The sequence below is a fragment of the Atractosteus spatula genome, chromosome 3, assembly GCF_055471065.1.
Source record: "Atractosteus spatula isolate fAtrSpa1 chromosome 3, fAtrSpa1.hap1, whole genome shotgun sequence".
NCBI classification, from domain to species: domain Eukaryota; kingdom Metazoa; phylum Chordata; class Actinopteri; order Semionotiformes; family Lepisosteidae; genus Atractosteus; species Atractosteus spatula.
Window position 1 is genome coordinate 62,404,161 of NC_142708.1, and position 17,257 is coordinate 62,421,417.

A 17,257-nucleotide genomic window follows, 5' to 3' on the forward strand; every position below is an offset into this window, starting at 1 on the left:
ATTTAAAACAGGAAATGTGAAAGCATCCCTAAACTAAAGCTGCAAGATTATAGGACCATTACGAAATTACAAAAAAAGGATTAAGACATATTCAGTCTGTAATAATAATGAAGAAGGTTTTTCAATAGCGTGGGAGTATCCATAAAGAATGGGACAACTAACAGGTTAGCTCCAACACTAGTTTTCGGTACACAGGTAAGGAGGCCTGTGCTACAAGACTATATATAAACACTGAAGTATAAATTTCCATGGACATCAGAGGCCAACACCTCTAACATATAATGCCTTTTTAGAATGCTCTTTTCAACCTCAGGCACCGGTCAGTGTATAGTTTGTCTGTGTTTACGTATGTTTACGCACTCCAGTGTCCTCCTTTCCTTTCAAAGACATGCTGGCTGGGTTTGACTGACCCTTCTAAATTGTCCCTTTTTCATGGTGTTGCGATAGACTGGAGTCCTGCCTTGCTCCCGGCATTTCATCTCACCCTTTCCTGTGTCAGGATTGGATGCTTTCTGATATTGCACGGCTGAAAGTATAAACAGAACTTGCTGGTCACCTTTGGCACACTTTTCAGGTCATTAGCAGTCACATGTATTTATTTATGACTCTTGTACATGCTTAACAAAGCTTGAAAGTGCACATAAGACGTCAGATGGGAAGAAAAAGTTCTTTAATTCAATAAATACAATACTTGCAAAGAATTCACTTATCAGCCGGTTTCCACAGTGCAAAGTCTGTGCAGAAAAATATACATGTGAACCCAAAAACAACTTCTTGAATACAGATTTTCTTAAATATTATTTCTAGTAACAATGCACATATTACTTATCAGAACTTGTATTTATTAAGAAAAAAATGTAATAATGCACATAAAATTAAAACAGCAGCAAGACAAATTTAAATATATACTTCCCTGTTTTGACATTTGAGTTCTGTGAAGGCATTATGCTACAACTATAAAGAAATACACCATGGAGTTTAAAATGTAAATATTGGCATTCCCCCATCCCAACTCCAGATAATTCACCCAGAATCATTACCATGAAAATGAACAAATATAGTCTGATAAACAGTATATACCAAAGGAGCAACAGAATTGTTCACTTCATCATTTTTATGTTCACCTCATGTGTACATTATATATGTTAGTACAGAAACTTTGAACCCTCTGCTTATAATACACATTATCAAAAGTAAAGGCACGTTGTTAAATCCATTTTCTATTCATGTCCAAGCAAATGTGTAAAAGTGTAGGTTCCCTTACACATTAAAGGCAAAAGCTGTGGCTGAGTACACTTATAAAAGTATTAGAAAAGACATTTCAGGTTCCCACAGTACTTGAATAGAAACATAAAAGAAAAAAAGAAATACAAGCCCCAGCTGTAGGACACATTCTGGCAAAAGTTTGTCTGGGCATAATAATTTAAGGTTAAATTGGTGATGTTTAAGCCTTTTAGAACAGTCAGAACATAACTATACAAAACACCACCATTTTTACATTATTTTTGGCAATAACGCATAGGGACTAATCCTAAGCCTTCACTGCAATAATTCAGTGCTCTCCACTGACATAAGGAAGTACAAAACAGTCCTGCGTTTTGTCTGAAGGTGACAGATGCCAACAGAAGCCGTGATCTGCAGTCAAACACATTCTAATCAGGTCTCAAAGATAACATTTTGCAGCTTGAAGATCAGATATCGGAAATGGACAAGGATAGGTGACTGGAAAGGCGAAGAGGGATCGAGGAAGTGGTGCTGCATCTGCAGAGAGAGAGTGCCGACTTCTTTTCCCAGGAACCCTGGAGCAAAGCTGAACAGATTGCCAACTTCTGAGCCAACATAAGATAAGAGCTGCAAAGCCTTCAGAAATACATGTACTGTAATGCATTTTGAACACATTTTAATATATAGTATATTCTGAGCAACTCTAAGCATTTCAAAGAAGGTCATACCCACTTGCTTCAGGGACACACAACAATGACCATTTCCTTGCTTGCTTATGAGCTTTGCAGAGGTGTCATTAATCAGCAGATTGCAGGCCCCTGTAGAACAGCTGGATACCTGAAGGTACACATTTTAATTTGCTGTATTAATATGTACCTGATGTCTCCAGTTGGATTTTCCGTGCCAAGGAAACCGCTTAATTTAATATCTCCGGGCTCTGCCGGCGCAGTCACAGTCCTTGTTCAGCTACTGCACATTGCTGCTCAAAGCATAAAACTCAGTTTTCCACCATTTTCAAGCAAAAAAAATAGTAGAAGGTGCCCTTTCAAACATAAATTCTGCAGTGGGATGAGTACAAGGGGGCACGTAAACAGTCATTTGCATGAATACAAAACTAAAACAACACTAAAGTGATGTGAAAGCAGAATTGTAGTGTTGTGGGTTATGGCAAGGAAGAGGTTTAATGCTTTCTTTAAAAATTATAGTAAATATTCTCTTGTAGCAGTCTAGAATGGCACCTCTTTGAAGGTCCAGCTTCTACTTGTGTTCTTCTACTTGCTTCAACTACTAATGCGTAGGCGGCCTGATCTGATTGAAGATTTTAAAGCCCATTTTACATGACAAAAGTGCACGAGTGTGTCAAGTGGTCCAGCCTTCGTTGCAGAAAAGGCTAAGATTTACATCTGTGCATTACTGACAGTTTCATAAGTCTCTGCCATACCTCTGAAGGAGCCCTTTGTAGATAATTATGATTCCCATTGATCCATACTGAAATGAAACCTGTAACAGTCTCATGCTTACCTTTATGTACTAAAACCCTACAGTATACATCTGAACCTTTAAAATGACCGAGACTTCAGCTGGCCTGGACATAACAGGCCTTGATTAACATTTAAAATACCAAATACTATGGAATAGCTGTAGTAGAAGGATGGATTCCTCCTTGCAGGGTTGTGCTCCATCTGACCAGTTTTTAAAACGACAGCAGCAGTTGATTCCAGTTAGTGTGCAAATGGAAAGCTTAGCTACATGAAGACGTTGAAGCTCTGGCTCGGTTTAACAGCAGTACACACAGAAGAGTTGTAAAACACGCCTGCCCTGCACTTTGATCATCACTGATCAGAGGGTGCTGGCCTCCTTCTTCGTCATATGATATTAGCAAGCCCAACAAAAGGAAGGTAATCAACAGTATCATCTAACAGCTGATCAGTATCATCATCATCCAAATGGTATCATCCCCTGCCCTGTCCCGAAAGTTTAGGAGCAGTAGTCAACAGTACCTCTCAGGTAAGCTGGTGGAAAGTTTTGACAGTGGTCACCTTTATCAGCACTTTGCCAGAAGGAGCATAAGCAGTGTTCGTATGGCTGGCAAGAAGCCTTTGCCAAACTAACATCACAGCCAAGAGGGTTTTAGGCCCTCGAAGTTGCGTAACATTAGCCAGTCCCCCTGCACACAGCTCATTGGTTTTTGTTAAAGCTGGACATGGTGACGTAGGCCTCGTCTCTCCGGCTTGTCGGCACGGAAACACATTCCCCTGGGGTCCTGGTAGCCGGGCAGGCCTGGCTCCGCTCCTGCCCACTTTCCCTGGACACCAGCATGGGCTGCGCTTCCCCAGGAGGGCAGGAGGAGCCAGCCAGGGTGAGGCGCGGGCTTCTTTCCCTGCCAGGCGGGAGGTCCTGAGGTCCGGGGGGCAGGAGGAGGGATTCGTCCACCACCCTCACTTCGAGGGCATCCACGGAGTGGATGGGCAGGTCTCTGAAGACCTCAGGGTTGAAGCTCGTTACGGGATCCTACAGGGAAGGAGAGTGCTTGAGCAGAAATCCTACAAGCAAGGCAGTGTTACACATGCCAGGAAAAGTGCAGTGCATTGTAATAATGCATTTGAAATAACAAATACTGTTGAGAAATATCGAGGCACATGTCAGGTAAACCTCCCCATTAGCAGTGACATTAAGAAACAAATTTAAATGCACCACTTTATATGTAACTTTATTGTTAGAAGGATTTTAATATCTTAAAACCTGTTTTGAGGACTTGTTTGGCCACATCTCTGTACAGTATTGCATTAGGTGCACCCGGCACAGTTCAGGTGGAGTCTTTTGAAAGGAAAGACTCCTTGTTATCGATTTTTTTAACCCAAATGGTTCCGCTTGATTTTAAATATCTTCAAGCCTTCAGTGATCCATCTAGCATGTGCACAACCAAACTACAGTACTTTAAGCCATATTAGGGAGCAGTGACCAAAGGCAAACACAGGGATGATGTGTAAACTCTACCCAAGTGGGTGCTCCAGCCAGGAATCAAACCCAGGACTCAAGAGCAGAAAAAGCCACTGTTCCATCAGGTTGCTGGGATGGTTTTTACACCGTGTCAATGGCTTTTAGTCATGCCAGCAGCCATAACACCCTGCAGCTCACAACTGGCAACCTACTGAAGCTAAGCAGGTGTGAGCCTGGTCAGTACCTGGATGGGAGACCTCCTGGGGAAAAACTAAGGTTGCTGCTGGAAGAGGTGTTAGTGAGGCCAGCAGGCTCACCCTGCGGTCCAGATGGGTCCTAATGCCCCAGTATAGTGACGGGGACACTATACTGTAAATAAGCGCCGTCCTTCGGATGAGACGTAAAACCGAGGTCCTGACTCTCTGTGGTCATTAAACCCTGGCGTCCTGACTAAATTTCCCATGCCTCCTAATAATCCCTCTATGAATTGGCTACATTACTTTGTTCTCCCCCCCCCCCCCCCCCCACTCTGACAGCAGGCGGAGCGACGCGCCGGTTGGAGTATTTCTTGGTCGCAGTTAATGGCAATGTCAGCTCAAAGATTTGGTTCAAACCACCAAATGGAGACCGGTGTGCCAACAAGCGGACCCTGCTGATGTGGGATTAACGCTAGGTCATCAAGAAACACACTGTAACGGTCTCTTTTGACAGCACATTGAAAAGCCTTCTTATCGCACCAGTTGCTGGAAACTTGTGCATCTTCTTTAATGCGTAACTGAACCCGGAATATCCAGCAGGAAAGGAAAATGCTACAATAGTGTACTCACCTTGCCTGGCTTCTTGTACATATGACCCAAGGTATTTTTGGGGTTTGGGATACTTGGCCAGATAGAGGCTTTGATTCTAAAATACAAAATGCAGACAGATGAAAACAAGCACTCAGAAATGATTAAATTCTATACCGACTTCACAAACTTGAGGGGGCAAGGTGGTTGCGTGAACGTTATAGAACACTTGAGTTTGAGCATAGATGACTAAGTCACTATCTGAGATGTTTGCAAACCTCTGAAAGCAACAGGCAGAGTACGGGAGCATGTGTAGCAGTGCTATATTGCCTTACTAATTTGGAAGCTCGACAAGACACTTTGATAATGTCACTATCTCACTTGATTATACAGTAGCGTGTGAGGGAAGCCGATATCATACTGATATATTTACTCTGCATCAGGCATGACAGGATTTCTAGGTTTCTAGAAGTGTAATTATTCAGTAATGATATGTCTCACACATAAGTGCGACATATTGGTTGTTGTGCTAAGAATTGCTTGCATGATCTCGAGGATGGTACTTATACCATTCTACAGGTAGGTAAATCGTTTGTGGTTGTTGGTCCTCTTCAGGACACATGGTGCTCTGTATGGGACATCCTAGCTAATGTAGGGCAGCTGATAAACCTGCCCCCAAGTGCACAAAGTACATTTTTGCGAGGACTTACTCTGTACTCCATTGCACTACAACGATGATGGTGATCACCAGCAAGACGACCATGGCAATGATGAGAATGTAGAGGAGTATATTTGGTCCTGTGTGAAACACAAGGAGGTGTCGGGTCAGAAACCACAGGCACTCTTAATCCACATCTGTGCAAAAGGTTGCTGCTGAAAAAACAGGCTCTTAGTCTAGCACTAGTAGTATTTGTGCAGAGCTTGTCACTCCACAGTGCTTCACATAAGTGCGGCCTCACTTCATCCACCTGTGTAGTGCAGCCCCCACCTGCGTGAGGGCTGCTATGGACCCCAGATCAGGTGGGGAAAACGAGAGCTTGATGCATCACAGAATCCCCAGTCACCACTCGGGATCTGCAGTGGTCCCCGTCTGAAAGACTGCCGCAACCACACGAGAGGCTGATGACTGATGACATGAGGAGGGCTTTTCCCCAGGGCCTGGAAAGTCACGCACGAAGAGAGCTCCCGCCCCCGGCTCCTGCTCTGCACTAAGGGTGGGGAGGGGGGGGGGATCCCCATGCGATGACGAGAAATTTCTGGTCTGCTCACACTGTGACTTCTGCTGCTGCAGCTCCAGCAACATCCTCTCCCGTTGAGCTGTGTCACGGCGTGCTCCTGCGATGACAGTCACCATCTTTTCTGGGAACAAAACTGAACTGACTCACCTCCCTTCTCGGGAATCTCTAATTTGGTCGTCCTGAAGGCAACCGGATCACTCCAGTCACTCCAGACACCTTGGAAGTAGTCACCCTGAGGCTTGGCCCGGGCCCTCACGTGATACAGGGTGTTAGGCTGCAGATATTTTCCCTCCACCCGCAGAGACTGGTAGAGGATGTCCGTTTTCTAGGAAATGAAATCCATCAGTCAGGAAAAAAAACGCACACGGTGAAAACTTCCAGAGAATCTTTAGAAATTGATCTAAAGAGCAATTTCTTTCCCTTTCACATTTCAGGGTTCTAAATTCACTCTCACGTTGGCACAGACTAGCCTTGAGGGAGTGTAGGTCTGCTGTAATGAAGGTGGCGACTGCACATAAAAAGGAAACTGAAAGCGAACAGGAAGACCAACTACATTCAATGTGCTGCCACTCCCCAACTCTCACATAAATAGCTGGCTCTAATGGTGTAGATTTGAAAAATGATACTTAACCTCTTAGGCCCCAGAAAAAATAGCAACCATGCAATTGAACACAACTGGCCAAGAATGACCTGATCTGAACACTTACTGTAGGTGTGTGTATCAGCATGCTCAACATTCTTGTTTAAGCTGTGCAGTGAAGCACATCAGCTTGAGGAGTCAGTGACCAGCTCCCTATAGGATTACAAGCAGATGGGCTGCCCCTACCTGCACAGTGCCATTTCCACGAATCTCAACTTGAAAGACGAGTTTCTGATCCAAGTAGTCACTGGCATACTGCGTTTCAATTCTTATTTCAGCGGCATTGATGCTCTTCACGAACGTGGCGTTGGCAATCCAAGGTGGGAACGGTTTGACTAGAAGACAAACAGAGGGAAGCTCGTCATTACGATTTCAGAAACCGGTGCACAGCTACTTTAAGCATCTGCGGTCACCTGTACATACTCAGACATGGTGGAGACGAGGCTCAGTACCACACTGCCACATGACCCGTTTTCAGTGACTTTTACACACATGGTTAACTGCAATTTTGATGATTCTAACATTGTCAAGCAAAATCTTCCTTTCCATCCTCAGCCTGAATATTTTCAGGTTCATGCATTTCAGACCATCATTACATTTTCCAGAGCTGGGGTCTGTCAAGATTAACCTACTAAATGTATCCAGGTGCTTTTGCCACTCATACTCCATTTATTAATGGCAGGGAAGGTGGTTAATTTATACTGCACAACCCTCTTTCCCTGCCTCCACCTCTATTTTTGGTTCTGACCCCTGAACCACCAGGGTGACTGGCAGCACACAATTTTTTTCTGCTCAGGGATCGCTGATGGACAAGTACAGCCCACTGCAGACTGTACCTTAAATGGCACTGGGACCGCAGGTCAAGTAATGCAACATAAAATACAGTATAAAAGGCTTAGTAAACACCCATTTGCACAAACATTAAGTAGAGGTGGCCCCATCTTTCACTCATTCACAGCCTCCGATGTAGCACATACCTTCCACTTGTCAGGGAGCAGTGAAGGGTACGTTCGGACGAAGAGTCAGTAATGATTTTCAGATGCTTTGCAAATCCAGGAGTGACAAACACCCCAGCATGTTTCTGTGTAACTGAACTCAGCAAATGTGTAGGTCAAATCAGGTGTGTTTTACTTAATCAGATACTAATTGAAAGGGGACCCTGGAACTTGCAGGAAGCGTTAGTGAAAAACTAGCACTGGCGATCCCTTCTCTAGAATACGAAATTACAAGAACTAGTAAACCGTATTCCTCCTATAGATAGACCATTTACATACTTACTGATCTCTTTCAGCTTAATATGGTCACAGAGTTTCATTTTGGATTTCAGTGTGATGCAAATATTATATACACTAATGGGATTCAGATTCATATAATGGAAGGTCTTCCCATCTTCTGTTCTGTTGCTGAGCTTCATGCAGTTATGTTTTAGGGAATCGCTAAAAAAAAAAAAGAGAAAATTCAAACCAGAGGCTTTTGGCACAAACATGCTGGTTCTCTCTCCTGGGTATTACAGATCACTGGGAGCCACTGGCATATTTCTCAGAGTCACACATACAGTACTGTACATGTGAACAGAAGTACTTGGTTATGGGTGACCAGGCAGCTCACATGCTGGAGCAGTATGCTAGCAAAGCTGTGGTAGAGGTTTCGATTGCCACCGTGCCTCCTGGCTGGGGCAGACATTGGTCAAATCTCTTCACCAAGGAGCCTGGCGCCCTGCAGCAGTGCTGAACGTGACTGAGCACTTCTTTATCCATTGCTATCAGTCCAAATGTGGGTCAGTCCATCCATACAGACTGCAGACCCCAGCCATAAGGGCTTCACTGTCTTCCCGAGTGCTCTAGGGGCAGAGGGCAAGGGAATAGTGACCTTACCATAGGCGAATGCGCTTCACATCAGCAGCAATGCTCTCGTCCAAGTGGCAGGTCAGGGTATTCTGAGCCATGGTCATGTGGGACGTGCAGTTCACAAAGTCATCCAGAGAATCTTTAAAAGAACAACGCAGTCCTTCAGTTTCTGGACTCATCGCCCCCTCGAGAACGTACAAACCTCGCTTCCAGACACACGTCCACACATGTCTCATGACAGGACAACAACATTCCTGTTGCTCCTCGACAGAACACGGGGCAGCCTTCAGTTTGAAACGAAAGCACCTGGAAATGGCCCTCTGCTTCATTAGTATACGGACATATTCCAAGCCTTGCCAGGGAAAAACTCCATTTTGCTTTGATTAGAAGAGATCGCTTCAGTTCTTCTTGGCAGGAGAAGCATGAGTTTCAGCTCCTGTTCCTTGTCTTTGTGCAGCGCAAGACTTGAACAGTTCATAAATCAGAAGTATTTTGACGTGTTAAACTGCCCAAAAAGTTTGGAAAATGTCATGCGCTACCGTACCCTCGGACAAAGCCTTTCATTCTGATTGCTAGGTAAAATGCCCAGCCGTTTCCATGGCTACAGATGCAAGCTGCTTTAGCACAGCTTTAACACTGCGTATCACAATTATTGCTACTGGTAAAAGATAAAAGCTACTAAATCGGTATCACAACAGTTCTCTAGGGCCAGCAACATCCAGGGCCTGAATACTTGTGAATGCTTGGAATTCTTGGTGAGAAAACAGTGGCTCAACCTGCTTGATTCATTGGCAACCTCCTGGCCGTAGAATGAGGAAGCCCATGCCCCATTCAGACGAGCGAACCCAGGACCAGCAGCAAACTGGAGATGGGGCAGAGCAGGGATGCTTGAGACCAATGCGAAGGGAGGCACTTGAGTTGAGTTTATGTAGCTAGCTCACGATTAGGTGCAGATGTGCGAGATTGACTTGTCATCATCATCCCTTCCGAACTTCAGTTCATAACCCCCACTTCCCATGTAGTGCACAGTGCTCTTCCCCAAGTAATTGTTCCCCCACACTCAATATGACCAACTCACTCTTTTAACACCAGTTATGTTAAATCACTCATCACTTCAGCCAAGAACACAGCGCTGAAGGTACTGTCTGAGCATCTTTATAAATCTAAACACCCAAGTAAAACACGTGCTTCCCCTTCTGGGTTTTAATCAACCTAAAATAGGATCGTATTTTGGTCTGCTGTCAAGATCATTTGCGTTAATGCCAAAACCGTCTCTCGGCGGTAACCACCTCCTGCGCATCGCAACACACCAATTTCCTCCACCACTTCAGTCTTTTTATCTGCCACCCCCCCCAGTTTGAACTTTAAAAACCTTTCCGATCCGCTGACCGACCACACAATAGAAGACACAGATTTGCCGAAAATCCGGGTGCGCTGATGAGAATTAGCCTCTTGGCTTCTTTTAAAACTCCAGTGTGAATCCATTTCAATAACAAAAATTGAATTAATGAATGACGTAATTTCTACTTATTCTATTACTTTATAACAGGACTACTACACTTTGTTTTCTGCATAAATTGTACTTGCTATATTTTCCGTCAAGTTTAGCTTGGAGACAACAGTAAAGAATAAGCCTGGTATATAGGAAACTTTACATTCAAGTACAGACACGTTTGGAATATCCTGGTTGATTAAACAGCAAATGATCCGACACCTTGACAGGTAGCATCGCGTTTGTACATATTCATTAACCATGGAAGCAAAGAGAAGCCACAGCAATAACAAAAAATACTATTGTTCGCGGTGCAGTGTTGCCGTTTTTTCTTGTCAGGTGCGAAGTAAACAGACCCCCCGAGATCACAGCAGGGCAGCGCGCGTTATTTGGGGCGTCTGGCTTGACTTGTGTGGAGCAGTTGGGGTTCATCTAAACGAGTTGTAGCTACCTGCGAGTCTCATTGGGAAGCCGCTCCCTGTTAAAGACTCAAAAGCGAGCGATGTGACGGAGTGGGAGAACACAGATTTCAGGGATTATGACAAGTGGACCATTTCTGTCCGTGTTTTTTAAACAAAGTTAAAGATGTCAGTTTGAAACTTTGAATGTTTAGAAAATATACGCAACATTTCACTACTTGTTACAACGGGGAAGGCAGAAACAATACGATTTATCCCTAATAGAGAATTTATTCAAAAAGTAAAATTATCTAGGGCTGGGACCTCACTATCAAGCGTGTTCGCCTCTGTCGGTGTCAGTCCGCCTTGTACGTGGCTCTGATTTTCTTTAAAACGACTTAATCCTAAAATCTCGTAATGTTCAATAAAAGTCTTCCTTCACTTACCGTCGGAACCTGATCCGCTTTGAGCTAGGACACTTGGAGGAAGCGAGATGAACGCAATTACGAGAAAGACTGCCATTTTATTGTGGGGTCTCATCGCGTTAGTCACCGACTGCAGCTGAGACTTCAGGGTGTCTGAAACCTCAACCCGCCGCTCGCATATATAGGCAGGAGGCAGGGTGAGAGAGAGAGAGAGAATGAGCGGGAGGGGAATAGGTTTTGCGGCTTTGTGAATAACAGGAAATCTTTTTATATGTTCGAAAAATAAACAAATACATAACATTAAAGCTACAAGGATTTTGGGGGAGATTAGCACAGTCAGCAGCTTTGCCATGTGCCTGAAGGAAAACGGCTTTACTGTTTCAGGAGCTTCAAATTCACAGATGAACGGGAATAAAGTACTGTAGTTTAACTCATATTGTCTTAATTCAGGTTCCCAATTCTGATCGCCCTCCTCTGCTGGTTTATACTCTAGACAGGCTCTCAGCTACACAATTGATCCATTAACTGGCTTAATGATAGGATTAATTTGAATTGTGTGATTGTTTCAGTTCTTGAACATTAGAGGTTGGCTTTTTAATTATTGTTTTAATTGAATTAACAAGGTAGGTGATTGGAACATCTGCAAGTTTTTTTTTCCCCCGTACTTAAAAGTCAGGAATTTAATGTGATTTATGAAATCCAGTAGTTAAGCAGTTAGGCTGGAATATAAAAAGTTGCACATAAATCGAGCTGCAGACCAGATCCTCCGTTTTAAGTAATTTGAGTGTAATTAACAGAGCCAAACTGTAGCTGTATGTACGTACATTTGCCTGATTCAAATTCTTTTACCCTTAGTTTTTAATTGCAGTCAGATTTGTTCATAAGCAGTTTATATTCCATTTATCAATGCCATTTCACTCTTTCCAGATGATCTGGGGGTGAACAATTTATTTTTTATCACTGGTAAATGAAACTAAATACAGTTTAATAGATCACCAACTAGGACATGTTCTGGGTATTTACATCAGTAGCTCCCACCAAAGGGAACTGTACTATCATTGTTTTACTTTTTTATAGTGGATATTAACATTGTTTTAATTTGGACAAATAATAATATAATAATATGTACAAAACTAGCAGTAGGATAAGCATGCGAGAATTAAGAATCCCACACAAACAGGTAGTGAGGAGAGGGCTGGGGGTTTTCCGAAAGAAAGCTGGCCTGGATGTGAACTGTCACACACAGGGCTATAGTCAATCTCTTAGTGACAGTGAGTCTCCCTTAAGGCTCCCACACACCTACCAGCACCAGAGAAATTGATCATCACTGACAATGTCAGCATACACTTCCTCTTGTGCAGACCCGAATAGGAACACAGCTGTTCACAGTGACGTCTCCCTTATTTAAACTAGTTTTTTTTAATCTAAAGTCTCTTTTCTGGTTCCGTGTAAAATGATATCTCATAAGGAACATGCATGATTTTAGAGAAATCAAAGTAAAGGACCATGTAAATTCATTGCTGTGTAAATTCAGTGCACACAGATATGATCACAGGAAATGTAGAAAATGACATATTTTCATTTGATATGTTGGTGTTGGAATGAACACCGTGTTTCAGCAGATGTCTCACTGGAGGCATTTGACTCCATTACAGATTTACAGTTTTGGTCATGTTGGGGTTTCCTGACCTTTACAGTACCTTTTATTCCCTACAGTATGTGTGTTTGTTGACAGACCCACAGTGCTAGTGTAGGTGCAGTAGACAGTAACCCAAGTTCAGCCTGCACATGCTCCTGTGAAGAACAGCTCCAGAGCTCGTGCTTCTCCCTGATGCTGCTCTCCTCCCAGGTGACAGAGAACAGGGCCGCAAGGCTGTGAAACCCTCCTAATTCTGTGGCGCAGAGGACTATGCGCTGAGCAGAGGACACTGATTCCCCAGGATCTGTCTAGAAATATCTGGACAAGATCACTGGGTCACCTGGAACCTTTCATTGTGTTCAGGAAAATTTGGTACCTAATCCAGTTCTGGAACCCAGTTATCCTGAAAACCAAAAGTTGCAAATTAGACAGTGATACTCACTCACTTGACTTAAATGCTGTCTCTCACTAAAGAAGAATTTAGGAATAGCCTGTGCTTCTGTATTAGGACTTCAGGACTGTGGCAGTCAGGTAAGTCGCTGCAGGTGACCAATGTTTCCACCTTAATACAGTAACTAAGCAACCGGTAGCCTTGAATTTCTTGTTTCACACAGATGCAGGAGAATTATTCTTCATCTGCTAGTTAGGTCTCTTGTTATCAGAAGAATAAAAATATTTTTTTTTTCAAAGCAACAGGTAGAAAAAAAAGGTTCTAGGTTTGGCTGTGTGGTTTTCTAGGATTACACCATACCAGTAAAAAAATGAAGTAAAACAAATAACTACAGCCAAATGTTTAAACCTGTGTCCTGTGCATGGACTGTGCAGGGTGGGCACAACAATAAAAATTAGAAATGTCAGTGTCTTGCTGGTTGTTCCTGTGACAGAATTCTCCCCGTGAGAAGAGAAGTAACCCCTTGTTTTCTAAAACATAGACGACAGTAACATGAAGTACAATTTAAAACTGCGAGCAGGAGGTTGTAGGAGCATGGGACAAAGTATCCAGCCATGTGGCTGAAACCGCTACTCTGGTTTCCTTGAAGAAACGGCTGAATGAATCCTGGGAAAGCCTCCTCTTGTTTGTAACGTTTCTTCACCTGTAATAATTGGTACCATCACCATTCAGGAGAAGGTTTACAGTGTTTTTACTCAACAGCAAACGGGTGAAGCAGGCCTTTGTCGTTGTCAGCCCTGAATTCAGGTCCTGGCTGCTACTGTAAACTCTTCTGTTTCTAACTCACCAGACCACAGGCTGACGTGCGTAGAAAGTCACAGCTGTGGCGAAAAATGAACAATCTGTCTGAAACGCCGCTAATACGGTACTTGTTTTTTTTGTATGAAACTGCTTTAGTCATCTCAAAAGAAGATATAACAAAGATTTTATGGTGTTTTCAACCTGCCTGAAACATTTTATCATGACAATATCCCTTTACAAGACATCTGCTGGGTCAGCTTGCACAGCTTCAGTGTTTTTTCTTGCTGTGAATCAACATATTGCTGACTATCAAACCAGGCGATATTTCCACACACCAGTGCCATACAAGTGCCTGGGCCTCCACAAAGCAAGCCTAGACAAACTCCCAAGATGAACCTAAATTCCTAAAAGAAAAAAAGCAACTGATTAAAAAAACAATTACAGGTAGGTTGTTTCTCACTTCCCTGAGATTAGGTCCTTTACAACCCTAGAGGCTGAGTTTGACAGAACAGTGAAAGAAATGTTTCGAACTCTCCTACACACACTTTGACAAGGGCAATACGTTTTCAGTACACATGCTGAATGCTTCCCCTTAGTTGTCACTTTGACCCTTAAACTGATTCACTCCCTTACAAAATATTTAGTTTAGCTTTGTTAAATATTTAATTTAAAAGGATTATATATTTATTTGACTTAAATTGTATTGGTTCATGTAGCAAGGCACATATTGCTATGCTCTTAAAGGAAAGATTTTTCTCTCCATGTTGGAGGTCAAATCCATTTTAGGAGCCTGCTTGGAGAGGAAGGAGATGTCTTGGCCCTGTGCTGACGGTCTTTATGTCTGTGTTCCAGGCTCCTCTATACTTACAAATAACATACTGATGAATTACAGGACTTGGGAGTCACATGACCTCTGAGACTTGTAGAACTGCATCACATACTGATGCTTCAGTTCAGAAAGGATTAAAACTTAATACTGCACAATTAAGTTGTAGAATGTCCATCAGTTACTAGCCTGTTTTTGACTCACAGTGATAAATGCCCTTAAACATTTATGAGTGCTTCAGCTCCACCCGACATCATACAATGTTTTGGAAACATATCAGAGCAACAGCAGCAGTTTTATCGCAAGGATGTCTGGTCCTTAGCACCTAACTAAGGTTTTTGCAGGGAGGAAAGTAAATCATCTTAGCAGTGTCCTGAATATGCAGGAACATAAGAACATGCAGGTTATTAACCACGAAGCTAAAATAATACTGAATGTGTTTGCACACATTAGATGAGTCATGCTGAGCAAAACTGAAAGCCTGAAACTAAAGCCTCTTCGATTGGTACAAAATAAAGTGGTAAGCTGGGTCTCTTGCATGGTTTCCATCACAGAAAACCCCAGAAACTGTCTTGTTAAACCACTTGTTATCTGCTTGCCTATGGCCTCCTCAGAACCAAGAACACAAAGGTCTTCAGACCTTAATCAGAATTCCACAATTTATAAAATAGGTTTATATCGGAGCACCCTCTCATGCAGTGTGGTGTTTCATTAACAGTACTTTCTTTTTTATTTTACAAACTCAGTGTCTTGAATGATATTATAGGAAGCTGTCTGCAGCAAAATAAAAAAATAAAACTGAATTTATGTTGATTTTAAATAAAAGAAGTTTAAAGCTCAATGTGGCATAATTACAGCATTCAGCTTTCTGGACAAAAAGATGCACCCTAACTGTTGAGGGTACCAAGAATTTACATGAATAGCATTGGCGTCTGAAGCTGAAACATTATGAGCAAAGTCAAAGCTCATGCCCAGCCAGGACTGGAACCCACAACCTTCCTGTCACACTTCCAAACCTCTGCACCACACTGATGCCTACTTTGTGCATTTATCTATAACTGGCATGCTCAAGGTGTCAGGTGTTTTTCGTCTTTTTGCATGAAGCCTTTGTCCAAAAAGGAAGACATCTGCATGTGCAAACATACTCACTGACTTTAATGTTTACAAACCGGAGTGGTTTTGTATCTGGAATTGTGAAATTGTCCACTGGAAGATATGTCAAACAAATACACTAAGGCACCATTTTTCTGAAAGCAATATTTGCATACATTCTATTGCACTGTAATGTACTTGCTTATTTGCTTTTTTGAAAAGGTTGGGATTTTTTCCCTCTTTCTTTGAGGACAGACTAGGAACCCAATGAATATTGACACTAGTGGGTCTCGAACCCTACTCCCGGAGGGCCCCAATCCAGCAGTGTTCATAGGCAGCACTTAAATCTGCATTTTCCAAAGTCCTGGAACCATTTAACTGTGATCAGCAATTAAGCAGATGGTGAGTTCAATTAAGTCTTTTAGAGATCATTTGGAACAATAACCAGAATATCCAGAAGCCCTCCTTTCTTGCTTAATTGACCAAATGCATAAACAAGTGTTCCTGATCTGTAAATAACAGGCAATTCAGGGTGACCTATGAGAATAACTGGATTGGGGCTCTCCAGGGCCAGGGCTGCATTTTGTCATTTAACTTCACCATATCTGCATACATCCCTGGTTTTGTATTTGATATGAACTTTTCAAGTAACAAGGCTAATCACTTTCCAGGACAGGTTAGGGTTAGGGTTAGGCAGGGCTGATCCATGCTCTGCAGGTCTTGGAATTGATTAAGATGGTGGTGGAAATTTGGTGATTGAGCACACTTGTCTACACCTGTAAACCTTATCTGTTTTTAGCCAGTGTTGTTGTTTATTTCTTAGAATTACAATTTTCTGGCATTCTGTCAGGGACATTTTTTGAGTTTATGTGGTTTTTGTAACAGTATATACTGTAGATTTATAGTATATTTATCTACTATAGGGCTTAATTATGAATATATGTATTATGGTTATGAGTAGTTCTGGCATATTAGAGTAATTGGAAAATGGACCCATCACACTAGAATTCTAATTTCTTTCACCTTTTACCTTTTCTGTATGTGAAGTCAAACGTGGCAGCCAGAGACAGCTGTTTTGCCCTTTTTTTGGTGTCATCAGCATGACATAGATTTTGTGTGCACTGCTGCTGAAGTTGACACTTACAGATACAAAAGAGGAATTAAGTCTCATTAGACTTTTCACAGAGCGCAAGAGCTCATTTATATTTCTTCCTTTGACAGGCAGACAGACAATAAGAAAATTGCCCAAATCTGCAGAAGTGACACTAGAAAGGATGGGAAGGGTTAGTGTTAAAAATGCTACAGTTATATTTAAAGCTGTTGTATTTCTATCAATGCTTTATATTTTTTATTTAGAAACGATAAAAAATAAAGCATACCTCTGTCAAATGTCATGTGTGTTATGCTTCTATGAGGAATTTATCATGTAAATAAGACATAATGCAGTCATGTGCCATGTTGGCAGGAAGAGTTCGTATTTGACCTTTGGCTATGTTGCAAGAATAGATGATATACAGTA

The 17,257-nt window shown here is 42.4% G+C and overlaps 1 protein-coding gene across 1 annotated transcript; it reads right to left on the minus strand.

Annotated features, from left to right (window-relative positions):
* Positions 1-653: 653 nt before the first annotated feature.
* Positions 654-11,139, minus strand: il7r (interleukin 7 receptor). The gene is made up of 8 exons (XM_088910568.1): positions 11,011-11,139; positions 8,702-8,813; positions 8,106-8,263; positions 7,014-7,162; positions 6,335-6,512; positions 5,660-5,747; positions 4,992-5,067; positions 654-3,735 (listed from the first exon to the last, which is right to left on the minus strand). The coding sequence occupies exons 1-8, from the start codon at positions 11,102-11,104 to the stop codon at positions 3,403-3,405; spliced, it is 1,188 nt and encodes a 395-aa protein (XP_088766694.1). The 5' UTR covers positions 11,105-11,139; the 3' UTR covers positions 654-3,402.
* Positions 11,140-17,257: the final 6,118 nt, after the last annotated feature.

What these genes read in the sequence shown, in the direction of transcription:
- il7r (XM_088910568.1), bottom strand. Translation starts at nt 11,104, where the DNA reads ATGAGACCCCACAATAAAATGGCAGTCTTTCTCGTAATTGCGTTCATC. An exon ending in AAGCGGATCAGGTTCCGACG is followed by an intron (nt 8,814 to 11,010) that starts GTAAGTGAAGGA and finishes GTTCTTTTAAAG; the next exon opens with ATTCTCTGGATGACTTTGTG. An exon ending in GTAGTGCAATGGAGTACAGA is followed by an intron (nt 5,068 to 5,659) that starts GTAAGTCCTCGC and finishes TTTGTATTTTAG; the next exon opens with AATCAAAGCCTCTATCTGGC.